We start from the raw sequence: 19,591 nt of genomic DNA on the forward strand, positions 1-19,591 counted from the left end.
AGAAAAATATATTTAAAGAAAAACTTGTAACATTCAGTTAGAATTGAACGATAAATTTTTATAGAATTAAAAATATCACAGAAAATATACTTTTTTACATTAGTTTTATGCCTATCTTGAGCATATTCAAAAGAAAGCCCATTATGATACAAATTAGAAAACTACTCATTTAATGTGCCATGAATTTCTGTAAACCTCAGTAGATTCAAGTATTTGAAAAAATTTTCATTTTCGTACACTTTTTCTATTATATGGTCTTCTAGAAGACACTTAACATAGCACTTAGCTTCTTCTACTGTTGAAACTAACCGTTCTTTTAAAATCCATTCAATAATACTATTATATTCAAACACATTGTGATACTGAACATTACTTTTAACTTTTTTTCCAACTATTTCTCTTCGACATCTTTCAAAATAGTGGATAATAAATTGTTCACTTGTGCTATTTTGATTTATGTCATCAATTTCATTGGGTAACCATTTATTCAAATATATTTTCCACTTAGTATGTATTATATTTATTAGACTTTTATCGAACCCAAATATCATAAAGAAAGAAATTCCTAGGCTGTAGTTTACTATAACATCTAGAAATTCAAGTTCAATAAAAACACCATTAACAGCTTCCATAAGTAATTTCCAAAAACATATTGATAAACTTAAAGTCATTGATACAATTAATGCAATGAGTAATCCTATATGCTTTGGGAAATGTTGATTATCATTGATTCCGGTTCCAATTTCTTGGTTTTCGTTGATGTATCTAGACACTTGTGCAGCACAATCATGCCTTCTAGTAACACTACATGAATATTCAGCACTACATACATGATCTTGAATTTCACTGCTTGATTCATTTCCGCAACACCCAGATTGCCGAAAATTTCGACCTATATCTTCAATATCACAACATCTTGAGCTTGAACCACTGACCCCACTTTCAGAACAAATAGGAGCTATTGGTTCAATTTCTCTTCCATGATTTGGGTTTTGATGATTTATCGAATATTGGTTTAGATTATGAAGATCTTTCTTAGAGTATATCCGTTGCATAATAAGAAGTGAAATTGTCCCAATTAAAGTTACTAACGTTAGAACAAAAGTTACAATGTATTGAATATAACCTAGTTGATAATTTGGTCCACTGTTATTGTCATTTTTGTAAAGTATTAAAAGAGCAGCCAAAACATAAGGAAGAACTAAACTAAATATTATTGACAAGGCATTGACTTTCTTCTTCATGTGTAAAATAAAGCAAAGGCTCCTAACTCTAAAAATGAATAATAAACATGCAAGTAAAACAGCACACATTCTTGTAGCATATATTCCTCCATTGGTTAGTATATATTGAACATAAAAGAGGGCTGAATTTTTAACAGGTGAGATTAATAATAATAAACCACCAGTAGAAATTGAAAGTTGAGTGAAAACTAAGAAAATAATTACAGTAAAGTTAATATTCCTCCAGCGCTTTCCTAAACATAGCAGCATTAATAACCAAATGCAACAAAATGCATTAATTGCACTAAGATAACCAATTGTTGAGTTCAAGTAAAATGAAATATTTTTAACGCCAATCTGATTCAGGGAAATCACAGAAGCTGTCGAAAACATTACAGGAGCTGAAATCAGTGTACTATAAATAACTGTTTTTGCTATAGCATTAACGCAACTTTCATATTGAGTTGCAAACACATAAGCTGTTGGTGCAGTTGGTATTGTGCCATAAAGAAATCCAAAACTACTGAATGCCTGTATTTCTGCTTTTGTGCTATTTTGCAATAAAAATGTTATAAACCTTTGCAGTAGAAGTGGAAGGATTAAATTTTTTGCAAGAATTATTAGTGCTACTGATAGTGAAATATTGCTTGAACCTTTGTTTCTGAGATTCATAGTGTATCCAAGTAATAATAAAGCAGTTGCTGGAAATGCAGAACTAAAGGCTTTCAATATATAACTGAGAAAAGGACTAATGTTCTTACCCAAAATCACATTCCATAATAAACCAATTATTGTAGCAATGATTACAGGGTTTTTAAAAATTTCCTTAAAAATATGGAACCAGTTTTTGTGTGTGCTATTTCTTTGGTTTTGCTTCTCAACTTCAAGAAAGAAAAACCCAATCCCATTTAAAATCAGTAATTGAATGGGTGCTATTATATACAAATATGTAGGAAATTCTGAATGTGTGTTTTGGTATAAAGATAGGATAAGAGGGTAACCAAGTGCAAAATCATTGCTCTGAGTTGCTGCAATAGCATAAATACCTGCCTTTCCAAGATTTAATGGATGGGTTAATAAAATAGTAACCAAAGCAACAGAAATAAAAATACATGTTTTGGCTACAAAAACTGATGCTATGAATTCCCATTTTATCTGTGTAAATGATATAGTTGAAACTGTAGAAAAAATTAAAGCAGGTAATGATAGATATTGCACAAATATCGATAAACCTTTAGCTTCAACAGGGCGTAACATTTTAGTTTTTCCAAGAAGAACATATCCTAAAAACATGATTCCAAAGCATTGCATTAAAGCTGGAAGCAAGGTGTCTTGTAGCGGTATTCTCGTCTCCTTTTCCATAGCTTCTTGCTGCTTTGCTATTAATCCTTAAGTCTGTAAAAAAAAAAAAAAAAATTTTAAATAGATTTATTTAGATTGCATAAGTATAAAAGTTGTTGCAAGACTATCACATTCTAGAAACTTTATTGTTGACTTAAATATAATAATTATTAGTAGTAGTTTTGTGCAAAAACAATAATAGTAATTATTATTATTACTACTTTGAAACTTAAGATAGTTCACAGATTGAAACACATCTCTTTCAGAGGCAGAATTCAGACACATGCCAACAATAATGTTGTTGCCACTTAAGCAGCAACTAACATTAAAAATTCTGTGTTTTTTAAGTACTAGATATAACAGATTACGCTCTAGAAGGAAATATTTTCTATATAGTTTAACACAGTGTTGAAAACATAAATCAAATTGATTGAATGGTTATTTTAATCACTAGATTTTTTATAAAATCATCTATTTAAATTATTAACATAATTTTTGTTTCACAATTTTTCGAAATAAGCTCATAAAGCATTTTTATGTATGTGTACTACTAATAAACAAAATTTTAAAAAATGCTACATTTCTTTTATTATATATATACATACATATATATATATATTTTCTATAAAAACTCTGTTCAATATATTTTATTTTAAAAAAATTTATAACAGCACCAAATATTTTTTTTTTAATTGTGTACCATAATATTAGTTATAAGTAGGAAGTTTTCTGAATTACTTCAATCAAAACAATTTTCCATTTGCTTTTATAAATATTGAACTCCAGAACAATGCAATATTTTACATTTCAAAACTAGAAGACCAAATGAGGTTAAACAGAATTTTTCATGATAAGTTTCTTTTGCTGTATAGTGTCCTTTTAGGTTAGCAAAATGTTAAGTATAAAATGAAATTCTAAGCCAAGGTCCAAATTTTTCGAATTAATAAGGTGTAAATATAAAGTAAACTAAAGATAATATAATTATATATCACAAAAATTCTTGTGAAAATTTTAGATTGTTCAATATTATCTTAAATGTGATCCATAATAATAATAAAAAAATATTAATAAGTTCATCATTATTTTTACTGGAATAAGGGAAATTTATACTGAATAATTTCAACAAGATTTGGACATTTTAATTTTAGAAAAGTTTAATTTTGTGATAAATATTAAAAAAAAAACACTCAGTTTACTTACAGGACCCCTCCCCCCAAAAATGCCTTTTGTAACTTTTGATTTATTGAGAAAAAACATTTAAACATTAACATTTTAAATATGTTAATAAATAAAATACACTCCATAATATTAAATTTAGAAAATATAATAATAAAAACTGATGGGTTTCGGACACCCCATAAATTTTTCAAGATCATAAATTATGCTAGTTATCACTATATATATATATATATATATAACGTCCTTGCCGAGTGGAAGGATTAAAACGGGTCATAGGCAGAGAAGGAGGGTACAAAATTTTTTTATTAATTATTAGACAGAGTAGTCATGAGAGTGTGTAAAAAGTGAACACGAAAAGTTGTGCTCCTTGGTTATATGTTAGGGAAAATCCGCAAAATGTCTTAATTTAGGGAAAAAGGGAAATCTTAGTAGTTGCTATTGGTTTATGAAATAGAGTGAGAGGAAAGGGAAAAATGTCCTGCTTTTAATTAAATGCATACTTGAGCCAAAAATAGATTTAAGAACAGGATGTGGCTTTTAAAAGTGTGAGAAAGCATTTCGATTTGAATAATTAATTAGGATAACATAAAAAGATTAATTGAAGCTTTTTATGTTACATATATATATACAGAGCTTATTCTAGGCAGGGTAAACAGAGTGCAGCATCATGCTGCGCCTGACCAAAATACGATTTCTAGCAAAATCAGTATCTTCACTAAAACACAAAGACATTTTTAAGAACATGGAGTTTTTATTTTATTCACAAAAAATAAATATGATTCACAAAAAATAGGTTAAACTGCATGACACAAAAATTTTTGCAGAGTATTTGAAAAAACTAGTTAATTTATTTATTTTAAGTTTATGATGAGATAAAATTATTTTTTAAAAAATAAGCAACAAGAAAAATTCACAATTAGTAACTAATATTAATGAAGATAGAGGAGCGGTGGAAAGTTTGGATACCTTTTTGCTATTTTATCTTTAATTCAAAGTTTTAATAAACTCTAATAATTATGTATCATTGATTATTTCATTTAATAATGATTGAAACTATTTTGAATTTAGAATAGTTGTCAAAAAATAAAATTATAACTAATAGGATTTTTTATAATAAATATTTCATCAAATTTCAGAAATTTAAAATTAAGACTCTTAATGTTTCAGAGCTGGTATTATCAATATTAAATTAGGTTGCTGTTTTCATCATTCTTATTTATTTTTATTATATTTACAATAGTCAAAAGTAATAAATAATTATTTCATATAACTTTTCAACTTCAGTGAATTAGCTTTATTAATGTGTACAGAATTGATTAATTTTGCATAGTAAACATTATTGTAATGCTGTGAAAGTGTCCATAAAAATGCAGGACATAATATTAATGCATATTTTTTGTCTTAATTATAAAATTTTTCTCAAGCAACGCGTCAAACAGATTTGTATTTAGATTAAATGTTACATGCATACATACACTTATTATTCAACATGTTGTATTTGACTTAGAATTGTGTCATTGTTCTTATGTAAGTTTCGAAACACTATTAATTCTCACTACGTTGTGGCGTAACTATATATATGTGGCGATTCGGTATTTAATATTTATAGTGGTAATTACACCACAACGTCATCAATAGATCAAATAGTCCATTCGTAATGGTTTTAATTTCAGTTAACATTAAATTTTAAAAAAATTCTGCTCCATGGTCTTACAAATCATTTTAAATGATAAATCGAAGCTGACTGGTTTATCAATATTTACTTACCGCTGAATGCGTACTACGATATAACAGAGCTGGTTATTCGTTTTCAGTTATGTTCATTGTTTAAGAATATGTACAATATTTTTAAGGTTTTACTTTTTAAAATTAGCGTTTTTATGTTAATGCCATTCAATTTCAAATTTTGATTAGTTTTGAAGAGCGGTCGATTATATAACTTAGTGCATGAAATTTCATTTAAAAAGACCGTACTGTTGATAATGGTTAAGTACTTAAATATATTTATCTAGGCTGGTGAGTTAGCTTATAGCTTCCTTTGTAAGATTTCGAAAGAAAGTAGTAAGTGGAGCAAAAGCGTGAAAAACGTTTTTATGAAATAAAGCGAATCTTGCAAGAAAACAATTTAAAAAAAAATAAAAAATTTAATTTAAAATAGTCTTTTTTTTTTTCAGAATTATATTTTTGATTTACAAATATCGAGAACAAAAAATTAAAATAATCAGGAAAAAAGTTTTTATTGGATGTACATTTAAAGTTCATCATGAATTATTTTCTGAATATTTTTTTCTCAATCTAGCAAATTTTAAACATATTAATTGATATTCTGCAATTTCCTGAAAGAAAATGTTATTAAATTTTATTTAACATTTCCTATTTTGTTTTGATCCATTTTTAAAAGAGAAAGGTAAATTACTTTTTTTACAAATAATTTTTTTTTTTTTTTTGGTAATTTTTAAGTAAATAATTTAAGACATTCTGAAAAAAAAATTCTTTAGAGTTTTATGACGGAAATTTTAAAAGTAATTTTCCTTTAGGTATTTATTTAAAGTTAAACAGTATTAAAGGTATTTTAAAATGTATAGGCATTATATAAAAGGTATTAAAGGTACATTCATTATCATTTCAAATTTATAAAATTATCCAAAACTGCTTCCAAAAAAAACTATCATTTGTAATTAGAAACAATTATCATGAAAAATTATCATAAAAAAATTTCTGCCTTATGCTTTTTAAAATATCTGCCTTAAACGGGAACTGCCATTCTACCTTAAGGGAATAAGAATCCTGCAAGCTAAATGAATAGAACCATTTAAAATTGTTATTTTTTCACTTTGTGACACTTAATTAAGGCAGAATAGAGGAAACTTGTGACACATAATTCGTGAAAATTCCTATCGAAAAGAATGGAATATAAAATATTTCTGTGCCATTGTAAACACCGTAAAATGACTAAAGATCATAATTTTTTTTTACCTCCTGAAGCTTCCTTCCTTCCACTTAGTGGCCAGTCAAGTATTGTGTAAACATATTTTTGGACTCTCCCTCTTGTCAAAAAATTAAACGAATCACACACTTCTTCTTATGCTAACATAAAAAAAGGTGCAATCTCCTATCCTGGATTTTGCTTTAATTTTGACTGTAGAGATTTAGTTTTAGCATTAAATTCAAGTAAAAATATGTAACTTTGCATTGAGCAAAGTATATATTTTAGTTCATTTTATAAAATTTTTGTAGAATATTCTTTGTGACTCATATCCGTGTTTCAAACTGTTGACCTCAAACTCTTCAAAGGAATTATTTTCAATTTTTTCTTTCCCTGAACTCAACTGATATTCCTCATTTGAAATTTTTCTAATCATCTAATTTTTTGTTAAATTTTTTTATTATTTTGCTCTTTAAGAAGATTTTGTATATACGGAGAGTTTAATGCCTTACATAAGAATTGCTTATACACCTCCTCACCCTTTGTCAGCAAAAATAAGGAAACCTCCATGCCCCTTCCGATAGATGTTTACGCCACATCTCATTTGGGGCCACAACTTGTTATATATATAGCCGACCGGGTGGCCGAGTGGTTAGCGTATCTGACTGTGGAGCCGTTGGACGCGGGTTCGAATCCTGCTCAGAGCATGGATGTTTCTTTCTCTCTCTGTGTTCTATGTCCTTTCTTCTTTGTGTGTGAATGTGACTCGCCCTATAAACGGGTTTGTGATTGTGTGATGTAGGCGACACTGCTCCAACACCGTGACTTCGCCACAGGTGCCCACTGGGTAACGAGAAGAGAGTAGCAGTTCTGGCATTTCTGTGACCAATGGGACAAACCCCAAGTACCCGCCATTTAAAATATATATATATATCAGGGGTCTGTTTAGAAGAAATTTGGGTCCGTTAACGGACCCTTCACAAAATATCTTTTCATAAAAACGGACCCTTCACAAAATATTTTAACTTAAAACCGGACCCTTCACAAAATATTTTAACTTAAAAACGGACCCTTCACAAAATGATTTTTCTTTTAATTGAACCCTTCACAAATTTGTTTATCTTCAGTATTATTTTGTTAATCGAATAAACCCTTTCCAGGGCAGAAAACAAGAAAGATGGATGTAAACGAATTAAATTTGTGTTCGGCAGACGATTCTTCCATTATTCCTCCGAAATTAATATTCTGCGTTCAGCAGTATAGGCTAAATACCAAACATTTGTATGTTGCATCTCTAATTTAGAAGCAGCAATTGTTGTTTATTTTTTAAAACTTAATTTTTTTAATTATAATTTTACAGTGTTGAGCATAATCTTGTATATCTTTACAATTTAAAAACTCCTTGAAAAAGTTTTTTTTGCAATAACGAACCCTATTTGCACAAATTCATAAAAGCGGACCCTGGTTGAAAGAATGTGAGTAATTTTTTCACAATTTCACGAAAAACGGACCTTTCACAAAATGTCTGGACAGACCCCTGTATATGTGTGTGTAAAGGATGGCAGTTGCACCAAGCAGGAAAACAGACACAGGATTTTAATGAAAGCAGATTAATTTTATTTAATCATTCTTTATTGTGTGGTAAGCAAAAAGTGTAGTTTACTCTATCGACGATCAGTCTTCCTGGTAGAGAAAATCTTGCAAAAAATCCAAAAATGTCTCTATTTAGGGAAAAGAAGGAAATCTTAGAAATTACTATTGGTTTATTAAATAGGTGTTCTTCTAATTAATGCATACTTGAGCCAAAAATAGCTTTAAGGACAGGATGTGAATTTCGAAGTGTGAGAAAGTGTTTCGATTAGAGTAATAAAGTAAAATAAAATAAAATTATTTGCAGAAAGAAATAACATTAAAAGATTAAGTGAAGCTTTTTATGTTATATATATATATATATATATATATATATATATATATATATATATATATATATATATATATATAACTCAACCACAGGTTGTATACTTTTTTTAAAAAAAAAATAAACTTTATTCAAGCTGCTATATAGTTTATTAAATAAATACTTGAAATTTTGAATTTTAATTGTTCTGATTATCTGTCTCTTTGAATTTAGGTTTTAGAAGAAGCTTGCAGTAAGCAAAATTTAAATCCTGAGGACTTTGATTTATTGTAAGTTTTTATTCTGTCAAAACATTTCATGTGAGAAATTGTGTAAAACTTCACATTGTTGCCAGGTTACTTCAGTGTTTTTTTTTTCTTTTTAGTCATTATAAAAAGGCACTGGATCTAAGTTTACCTATTCGTTTTGCAAATTTACCAAATAATGCTTTGTTGGAGTTGCAGCCTGCCAAAAATGCAAGAAAAGATTGCTTGGTTACAATTGCTTTACAGTTGGAGTCTGGAGAACGGTTGATGGGTGATTTTAAGCCTGCATCTACTTTATTTGACATCCTTAAACAGTTTTTAGGGTACAGTATTTTTTAATTCCATCTTTTTTTAATTATTTTTTTCAATTGAAAATTTCATCATTATTATCCTTTTTTTAACTTTAGCCCAGATGCAGTTACTCTTAAAGAAAAAAGCGAACCAGTATGTATTTACATGCGCCAACAGGTATATATTAAAACAATATTCAAATGCAGATTTTTAAATGCAATTGTAAAAATTTTAAGATTAATGAAATTTGGTATTTAAAATATCAGCATTGTGTTAATTTATTTGTCTTGTTCACTATCCATAATATTTGTACATTTTTTCCTATACTCAATGCTGTCCTATCATTCTTTTGTACCTTTTAAGTTCTTATTTAATATGGCTCTAATTACCTTTTGTTTCTCCCTAGAAAAATATTTCAGAACCGCGATTGATTGTTTCTCATGGCACTATTCATTAGGAATGATAAATGGGAAAATACAACCCTAACGTGTCAACATAAAATATAAAATAATAACTTGAAAATGTATGAAAAGAAAAGGAAGTAATTGATTTGAAAATTATTAAAAAAATGATTTTAATTAAAACAATTATGTATGCACTGCATAACTAATTACTATGCAAAATAAAAAAGATGAATAAACACATAAATTTATTTGAAATGTTTAAAAATAATGGTTTGAACAAAAATTTTTCTTTTAAGCGAACATAATTTTTTTTTTAGTTAATTTTCAACATTAGTAACAGATTGCTGCTCCTTTTCTCTAAGTTCATGTGAATAAAAAAAATTCCTCATTAATTCAAAGACTATCACAAATGTTAACACCAGTTGTGATTTCCTTTTTGACATCTTTATCAGTATCACTTTGCACTATTTCTTGAACCAACAATACCACAGGTTTAAACATTTTCATCAACTGATGCGTGAACATCAAACATTCTGTTTAAAGTGTTTTCCCCAAACTGTGACAATTTTTTTTCTTCATCATTACCATCAGACATTACTATTTTTCTTCTCGAAACGAAATAAATTCACTGTATTTTATTAATTGTTGGTAGAATATCTAAACAACTGATATAGGAATCTATTAGTATCAAAAATCATTTTATCTAGTGTTATTAACAACATTACAAGAATAGAATTTGTGATGGCATCATTAAAAAATGACTATAAAGAAAATTAAACATATGAAAATAATTGATCAAGGTTTAACTGTATAAATTTTTGTATGTCCCATTACTGCACTATTATGACAATATACTGTTACTATGATGATCAAATACCTCAAACTTCAACGTTTTCAGTTTAATTTCACTTAAGCATACTTATTTATGTAGGAAAACCTTTTTTGATAGAATTTTAAGATTTATTAATGCCATTTCTTACCAAAGTTTGTGATAAAGGAACATGACTGTGTGAATGTCTCAATTTAGTGCGTACAAACAATAGTATTAAAAGTAATTTTTAATAATATATTTAAAAAAATTATATAATTATTATATTAAAATAATATTAAAAATAGGTTTTTTTATGAAATTGCATAGGATTATTTTTATGAAGTTATCTATTTGTAAAAATTTTTTATTAAAAATATAATTGTGTGTTAAAATATTAGTTATTTGTGTGTGTTTTGTCTTTTAATTTGTGATTGAAAATTTGTTCACTTTTTTAGATTTCTGGTGAAGCCATTAAATCTACAACTTTGCGTAGTCTAGGATTAACAAAAGGAACAGCTATTATAAGGTACTTTGAAGATATATTTTTAACTTATACTCTTAAAAGTTATTTTTGCTTTCACCGAACTATATCATTATCATTAACAGTTTATTAAGCCTCATTTTTTTTATAATTTTTTCAAGATTTAAATTTCATATATATTCCAGTTTTTTTATTTCATACAATTGCATTTGAATATTCTGATTTTCCTTTATTTCTATAATGCATTTTCTACTATCAACTTAAATTTAATCATCATTGAAACATAAAACTTAGCCTTTATTGGTAATAAAATAAATATCAAACTTCCTCCTTAAAAGTGACAGCAATATAACAGATGCAACATTAATATTCTTTACCAAAAAAAATTACTGGTCTAAATAAATGGTAAACTTAAAAGTCTGGTTCATGTATAGTGTGATTAGTTTGTTTAATTATTAATTTTAAATGACCTCATGCAGTGGCTTCCAACCTTTGCTTTTGTTTTGCTAATATAATAGAATAAATAGTTTATTTTTAAAATAAAATATGAATTTTAATGTGATTTTAGATACAGAAAAAATTGAAATATTTTAATTTTTCATAAGGCATTTTTCAATAATTACTGTATTTTTTTAAAAAATTCCTAGGTAACATATGAATTATTCCTTAGTTATTTATTAATTCAAGATGCTTTTTTTTTTAAATTTTAGATTGATGTTTAGAGAACTAGAGCAACTAGATAGTCAGGCACATGTATCTAGCCCTTTAACACCACGACCAGTTCCTGAGCTATTGCCAACTTCTATTACAAACAAATCCTGTTATTCGGAAAAATTAGTTGAAAGTTCAGAGAATAAAACCAATACTGAAATGCCTGCACAAAATGAATTTAAGGCTGGCATGCTACCTAAAGAAACACCAAAACAACCATGTGAATCAACATCTAATAACAAAAGAGCTATTGGTGAAATGTCTCCACCTTTGTTAGAAAGTAAAGATATATCTGATATTAAAAAGAGCAACAGGGATGTTGAGCATAATAATGTTCCTTCTTGTAACATTCCTGATCAAAATGAGAATAAAATTTTACATGATTTAAATGCTAATGGAAAAAGTGCTTGTGCTATTTTTAAAGCTGAAACTAAAACAGAAGAAATGGAATATGATTTAAGTATTGAAAATGTTGATGTAGGAGACATTAACTATGTAAGATAATCTGTTTTGTTCCTTCTTTTGCTATATTTATAATCAAGTGCTTATTTTTTTTCTCCTTTTGTCTTGTAAAAAATCAATTTTGTTAAACTCATGTTTTCCTTTTTTTACGTTGAAAATATTCATGTTAAAAATCGCTTGAAAAGATAGTAAAAATGTATTTGTAAATTAGTTGACCATTATAAGTCCATTTTTTTGTATCACAGTCATTTAAAATATTAACTATGTAAAATATTTTCTCTTTCTTCTATGAGCAATTTCATTCCTGTGTTAACTAAAATAAAACTTTTGTCTGCACAAAAACCTACAATGCATGCATTTATCTTAATTGCATTAGGTAAATATTAATATGATTGTTATTAAGGTCTATTAAGATATCATTCCATGGCATATTAGTATGTTTTCAGCATTGTTTTTTAAATATTTAAATTCAAGGTAAGTAATATTTTTAATAAATCAGTGACTATACGCAAGAGGTCATGTTAACATATTTTTTATACTTTTCAACCATTTTATTTAAGTTTCTCAACCAACAATTATGCAGTTACTCGAAACTGAAAATATGGATAGTTTAAAATATAATTATGGCACAAAGGTCTGCATAAATAAGGCAAAATAACTTGAACAAAGTATAAATAAACTTAAATAGAGTACAAATAAAGTAAATTGACATACAGTAGTTTCAGTTCTTTAAACAAGAAACTTTTTCTGTATTCACAAAATAACAGTGTAAAAATAGGAAGGCAAACATGTTATAATAAGAAAAAAAAGTGGTATATCCAGTTGGGGAAGAAGAACGAGCTTGACCAACATAATTAAAGAAGGGAGTTAAGAAATAGTTGTGAGGGGGTTGGTAAGGAACCTCTAGGTGAAATTAAATTGAAATATATTTTCATATTGGGGAAGAATGAGATGTTAGAGGAATCTTTATTTAAATTGCTAGAATTTTTTAAAATATGGACAGATTTCCAGAAATCAAGGTTAGTAGAAAAAGAGCAAAGTTGAATAATTTTCACAGAAGAATTCTTGAAAAATTTTAATAATTTACTTGATGATCTTTCTAGTTTCCCATTCTTTCCTAATGTTTGAAAATCTATTCTACTTTTATATCTGCAATTTCCCCCCTTGTGTTTCTACCTCATACTTGTTTCTATCTCCCTTCTTTTATTATCTTGTATATTTTTCCTTACTGGAAAAATGATTTTCTTTTTTTATTGAATGATCTTTGTCTCATTACTTTTCAAATGTCAATTTTCTTGTTGTCACTGAAGAATTTTTTTGTTTATAGAATGCAAACTATACGCATTTCTTTACCTTTATTCATGCTTCATTCATGTTGCTTTGCTTGATTCTTCTGTCGCACAAAGTATTCGCTGTGCTCATTTGGAGATATATCTGTAGTTAAAAGAAATTCTGTCATTTAAGTTATCTCATAGCGGAATATTTAATTTAATCATTAATTTTATTAAATTTAACTTTTTTTCCAAACATTTGCAAATTCTGTGCTCATTCCCCAATGAGTGATACTTACTACAGGGCCAGTAAGCCACATATGGCTTTTGAGCAAGTTTTTTGTGACTTCTTTGAGATGCATGAAAAATGATAAATATTTAATTAATACTATTTATTTTTTAAATGTTAATTTTACAAAAAAAAGTTTAAAAACAAGAAAATTAGTCAGAAAAACTTTTTTTTTATCACTCACCTCTAGAATTGAATATGGTCAAGAAACAGTGCTTAGCAAACAGTTACGATTCATTGAATATGACTTTTTACTACCAGACTTAATAGAATTTCTCCCAGTGTGTCATCTGAACACCGTAAACTTTCCCCACTTATTCTATTTTCATTTTGATCACATTGACCCATCAGGGAATGTTGCCCAACACCTGGTATAATACCAACTGAAACTCCAAGATGACTAAAATAAAAATTAGGGAAGAAAATCAAAGCTAAATAAAAGTCCTTTGACAATTAATGTTGACCTCACAAAGCAAAAGCACAGAAAAGAAGTAGCAGGCCGCTGCAATTTTTTATGCCTTATAAATTTTTTATACTTAATAACTGAATCAAACATTCATTTAAATGTATTAAAAAGTTTATGAAAATTTTATCATTTTAGTTTTTGAATTATACAAGCTCATGCATAGCCCTCTTCATCTATAGTAGGCGTCTCATAATATTATGGCTATTTTTTTTTTAAATAGTTGTTTCTTTATTGATTCATTCTTTTTCCATGTAGATTGGTGATAGACATGCAGTAATATATAGTTTAGATGATATTACAGATGTTAAGAAAGGTAATAAATTATATAGTTCTTATTCTTCCTACGCATTGATTTACTTTAATGTAACATACTGTGAAATAAAAAACCTGTTTTTTTAACATTAAAACATTTTTGTATTTTTTTTTTAAAAAAGAAGGCAATAACTATTCCTATTTTTAAACTTAGATTTCCAAAGGATAAAGCATCTGAGGTGTAATATATTTAATTGTTCATTTATCTTTTTACTTCATTTTCTTCTTCATTGTTATTTCGTGTAAGACATAGTCAGACTTAGATAAAATGAAAAACTTTCTTCTGAGCACATTGATTATGTCTTGTATCTGTTCAACCTTTTCACCGCCGCTTCATTTTAGTGAAATTTTTTGAAAATATCAGATTTTTCAAAAATTTCGATTTTTTTATAGAATTCTGTATTGATTCATACTAAAGGGATGAGCTTGGTAAAAAAATCAAAAAAGCGGAAAATAGAAATTCAAAAATGTCATTTGCAAAAACATTTTTTAAATCGATTTTGAATTCGCTTTAATACGAGTCTCAATATTTGATTTTAAAATCACGTGAATACGAATCTCGGTGTATAATTTTGAAGCCACTTGAATACAGATCATAATAATGGCCTTTAAATCGTGTGCATATAAAATGCAGTATTTGATATAAAATCGTGTAAATACAAAGCACGCTACACGATCTTAAACCACATAAATGGGAATCGCGACGAGTGATTTTAAATATTAATTTACTTTTAAATCGCTTTTGCATTGGTAGGAAAAACTTTTCTGCCTTGAATTCGGAAAAGGGACGAAAATTTTTTTTTTAGTACAGTAGGGAACCGATTATCCGGAACGATCGTGACCATCGCTATTCCGGATAACTGATTTTTCCGGTTTTCTGAATCGCTACAAAAAGCCGTTTTTTTTATTGTTAAACCCAACTAAAAAAAATTTTTTTTTTTGGAAATAATCTTAAAAAGAAGAAAAAACGATGGAGTAATACACTAATGATTATTTCCAAAATGATAGTAAGGTAAAAATCTTTCAGAATGTTTACCTTACCTACCAGATCAAAAAAGAAAGAAAAATCCTAAAATCTTGTACTGTAATAGTAAAAAATTTTCTACATTAGTGACAAATTTTCCGCTAATGGCGTTTGCGCCTTTGTTCATATTATACAGGTCTGAACTTAGTTTACAACCTCATTCATACAATCTACTCCCACTATGACTCTTCAATTGCAACGACAGATGCATGAAATCCTGTTTGTTATTTGATAGACACAGTGTTATTTTAACACCCATTAAAACATCCGAACTGCGAACTGCACTGTCCATTCTAATATAAATATGAACCTTTAATTCAAATTTTAATCTTAATCTCAATGTTTCTTATAATTAATTTAACAAGTGTTTCACTTCAATTAAATAATTCTTTCTTATTACAAAGTTGAATTTATCCAAGCATTTTTCTTGTAGCTGATTTGCCTGATGAGTTTTTTGAGCTGACTGTTAAAGATGTTAGATATTTGATGGAAGAATATAAAAGAGACAGGTATTATAACTATAAAATTATTTTAAGAACTGATAAAAAGTTATACATATTTTCATTTTGTGTAATAAGAAAATATTATCTAATTTTGTTAATTTTTTGCTGTAGAAACCTAATGGAAAGTCAGCCTCTTTTAACCAAAGAACAGAGAGACAGACAATTGAGTCAAAAGTTTTCTACTTATAGTCAAACAGTTATTCGTATTTATTTCCCTGAAAAATTAGTTTTGCAAGCAGTTTTTATGATTACAGAAACAGGTATTTATTTTGTTATTTATCAATAAGAATTATTTTCTGTTGCTCTTTTGTAAAATTGTTGAATGTTTATCAAATTTCAGGCCTTTCTTGAGATTTTCTAGGCAGTGATAGAACTATTTGATTCCTATAATTTGCCGTTGAGCTAAAATTTAAAAAAACTATTGAGTACAACTTGAATAATTTTCTACAGTAAAATCCAATAAAATTGACCTGAAAAAATTTCTTTATTGGTGTTCATTATCAATGATTGTAGTCTAAAACATCCGTAATGAAAATGTTTATTTATTAATTTTTTGAGGAATTTGTGAACTGATGGCATAGTTGATTAATGTTTAATCATTATTGCTTTGGTTTAGTTATTTTGAAGTCTCAGAAATAACATAATTAAAATTTTAAAAAAAATTATAAAGCATTTTATGTAATATTTTGTCCAGGCTTTTGACTACAAATTTATTGATTTTTTGTTTATTTATTTTAAATGTTTTTCTATCTATATGTCTTTTGATCATTCTGTCTGAGCTAATCATACTGAAAAATATATTATTATTAGATTAACTAAATATTTTCTTGACATTTTTTTCATTTGAAAGTCTTGTAAATGGCTTCTTTATTTTTCAGCAGTTCGTATAATAACTCTATTTTATTGATAACTCTTTGTTGGACCTTAAACTAAGGTTAGGCACAGATTGTTATATGAATGATGGAAACACAAGGTTATCCACTAATTATTTTGTGTTTCCATTGTTTTGATAATCACTTATTATACTAGAACTAACTTCTATGAATAAATGTGACCTTTTATAAAATGTTAATTTCTAGAAGCATAAAAGCTTTATTTAGTTTAATTGTAAAATATCGTTGCAAAAACAATCAGTGATCAAGAGAATTAAATTTTAAAACAGATGTTTTCTAAATCATATCGCATAATTTTTTCCACCCAGCTCTTTATATCAATTAAGCTCAGATTAGTTTACTTTTCTTGTATGTATCTTGAACTATAAATAGTCCCTTTTTTTAATATTTTAAATATATAGCCTTTAAATTAAACAATTTTTATACATTTTGTTTACAGTTGAAACTGTATGTGAATTTGTAAGAAATTATTTGGAAAAGAAGGATATTTGTTTTTATTTATGTGAGTATTTTTTTTCAGTAATTTCCATTTATATTATTTGCAATTGAATTATGAATTATTTGTTTTTATAATATTTTTAAAATTTGACACATTTTCTTTCCATTTATTTCTTAGATACTACTCCACCAAAAGAAAAGTTAATTTATTCAAAAACTTTGTTGGAAGTGAGTACAGTGTTTGAAAACCGTTGTTTCTGGTCATTTTCATTGTTTTTCAATATAAATTTAATGTGTGAAAAGATTAATTTTTATTTATGTTAATTGTTTTTTTTTGTACATATGTTACATTATTTTAGTTACTCTTTTTAAAATGATTTATTAATGTAACTATTATTTCAATAAGTTTTTTAAAAGCAGTATCTTATTTACTAAAGAATTACTTAATGCAAAAACAGCCTAAGGTCTTTTTAATTCCTCCCTGTTTTTATTCCCTATCCAGTTATTTTAATTACAATTTTAACCTTCTGAGTGTAATCCCTGTTCTACAGGCTCAACACCTTAGCAGCTAATAATCTTTTTTTTGTGTTAAAGCTGTGTTAAAAGTTTTTCACTTTAGTTATAAAGAGATAATACATTTTGTTTTAATTGGTCTGTATTAACATTATAATTTAAAAAACTCACTTTTTTAACTGCCTGCATTTCTAGTTGTGCATAATGTTTTATTTAATGTTAAAAGTGAGTTTGGCAGAGAAATTATTTTTCCAGTTTGCTTAATACAGCAAAGGTTTTTATGAAATTACATAAAAGAAGTTTATTGTTTCAGTTTATGCAACAAAAGTTCAAAATAAAGTTGTTTTCCCTGTCTAAAAAGAAGAATCAACCGGAAAATTTACATCAAGCCTCTATTTTTCCTAAAAAAAATCTTTTTTTCTTTTTCATTGGTCACTATTGATAACTTTCACCATAGAAAAGTCACTTATATTTATTAAAAGGCAAATAAGTCACTAATTGGTCTATTTTTAACTACTAAATTAATCATGGTTACACAGAAAAGTTTTCATGAGTCATTTTTCTACCACCAGCAATAGTGTAGTTGTCTTGATAAATCCTCCTATCTCTCACATCTGGTCAATGGTCCACCACTCATCAGTCATTGTGGTCGATGAATTGTGGCATAATGTTGAAGCTGTACCCATCCATGCTATCCAATCTCTATTAGAATCAATGCCCAGGAGAATAACTGCTGTTATTGCTGCCAGAGGAGGCTGCTCTGAATACTGATTCCTCAGGATCTATGCATCCAAATATCCTGAAAATTAAATCTCTTGTTCTTCCAACTATAATGTATGTGCCCAATAAATATTATTATGTTATTTGCATTCCTTCCTGGTGTAGCAATTTTAATGGCCAGTAGTGTACATTTCTTTTTGCAATTTAGAAAAAAAAATGTTTTAAAAAAATAGTTATATAATCTTTTATTAAAGCATTCATTCTTTGTCAATTTAAGTGTTTACTGGTTCCTGCTGCAGTAGTTCACTTTGGAAGTGATGTTCAGCTTCCACATTATCTCAATACCAGCTTAAGGCAAAAGAAATCTGACCCAAGAGCTGCTGCTTTAGCTGCTGCACAATCTAGGTAATTATTATTAACTTGCATTTAAATTTAATAATATTTGCTTTTGTTTATTGAGCTTTATAAAGCTCAATATTTTACATGAAATTTTAACTAGGACAAAAACTTATTGTAATTTTCTTGCCTCTAAACAATGTATCTGGCGATCTGGAAAACCCAGAAAAGTCATGAAATTTTTTTTGATTTATGAGAAAGTTAGAAAAATTTCTAATTTCTGTCAGAAGTTTGACAAATGTTTAATTTCTATGTGAAGGAAATTTTTAACTTCTAAGGAAAAGATAGAATTTTTTTTATTTTTTGTTGCAATCTTAAATCTAATTTTCTTTAACATCATTCTCCTTTATATGCATTCTTTCAAGTTCAATTATTTTTATTCACTGTAAATAACCCTTCTTTGTAACCATAGAAATTTTACCTAATATTATCTATAATAAGAAAAGCACATTTAGTCAAATTAATTTCTTTAATTCGAATATATTTAGTAAAAAAGAGTATTTCTGTCTTAAATGTTAGTCAATGTACATGATAAAAAATAAATATATATGTACTAGAAAACAGCATTTAAATACATGTAGAAAAAGTAATTAAGTCCACAACTTTACTCCAAAATTTTCTTTATTTAATAGTACATATGTAAACCTAATGACGTTTGTTTTTTTTTTAAATATATTTTAATCATTAATTTATATTTTAAACTGTTGTTTTCACTTTAAATGGGGAAAAAAGTCTTAAATTTTTTAAGCAAGCGTGTTTTTTTTATAGCGTTGA

The 19,591-nt window shown here is 27.2% G+C and overlaps 2 protein-coding genes across 3 annotated transcripts in view; one reads left to right on the forward strand and one right to left on the reverse strand.

Annotated features, from left to right (window-relative positions):
* The window catches only part of LOC107452245 (tether containing UBX domain for GLUT4), a 30,815-nt gene that overhangs the window by 8,468 nt on the left and 2,756 nt on the right, over positions 1-19,591 (forward strand). The window contains exons 1-12 of one of the 2 annotated variants that reach the window (XM_071181378.2): positions 5,887-6,150; positions 8,801-8,856; positions 8,952-9,155; positions 9,240-9,300; positions 10,794-10,864; positions 11,530-12,025; positions 14,274-14,331; positions 15,788-15,863; positions 15,969-16,117; positions 17,190-17,252; positions 17,367-17,416; positions 18,699-18,826. In XM_071181378.2, the coding sequence (XP_071037479.2) occupies positions 9,100-9,155; positions 9,240-9,300; positions 10,794-10,864; positions 11,530-12,025; positions 14,274-14,331; positions 15,788-15,863; positions 15,969-16,117; positions 17,190-17,252; positions 17,367-17,416; positions 18,699-18,826 (1,208 nt within the window). In that variant the 5' untranslated portion in view covers positions 5,887-6,150; positions 8,801-8,856; positions 8,952-9,099. Of the gene's footprint in view, positions 1-5,886; positions 6,151-8,800; positions 8,857-8,951; positions 9,156-9,239; positions 9,301-10,793; positions 10,865-11,529; positions 12,026-14,273; positions 14,332-15,787; positions 15,864-15,968; positions 16,118-17,189; positions 17,253-17,366; positions 17,417-18,698; positions 18,827-19,591 lie in introns of those variants that run through there. The other variant, XM_043039996.3, reaches the window with a different exon arrangement.
* LOC107452253 (lysosomal cholesterol signaling protein) lies at positions 38-5,710 on the reverse strand. The gene is made up of 2 exons (XM_016068610.4): positions 5,511-5,710; positions 38-2,618 (listed from the first exon to the last, which is right to left on the reverse strand). Exon 2 carries the CDS (start codon positions 2,583-2,585, stop codon positions 162-164), a length of 2,424 nt encoding a protein of 807 aa, XP_015924096.3. The 5' UTR covers positions 2,586-2,618; positions 5,511-5,710; the 3' UTR covers positions 38-161.

This window comes from Parasteatoda tepidariorum, chromosome 8 (genome assembly GCF_982258835.1).
Source record: "Parasteatoda tepidariorum strain Cologne lab strain chromosome 8, Ptep-v5.0, whole genome shotgun sequence".
Classification (NCBI taxonomy): Eukaryota; Metazoa; Arthropoda; class Arachnida; order Araneae; family Theridiidae; genus Parasteatoda; species Parasteatoda tepidariorum.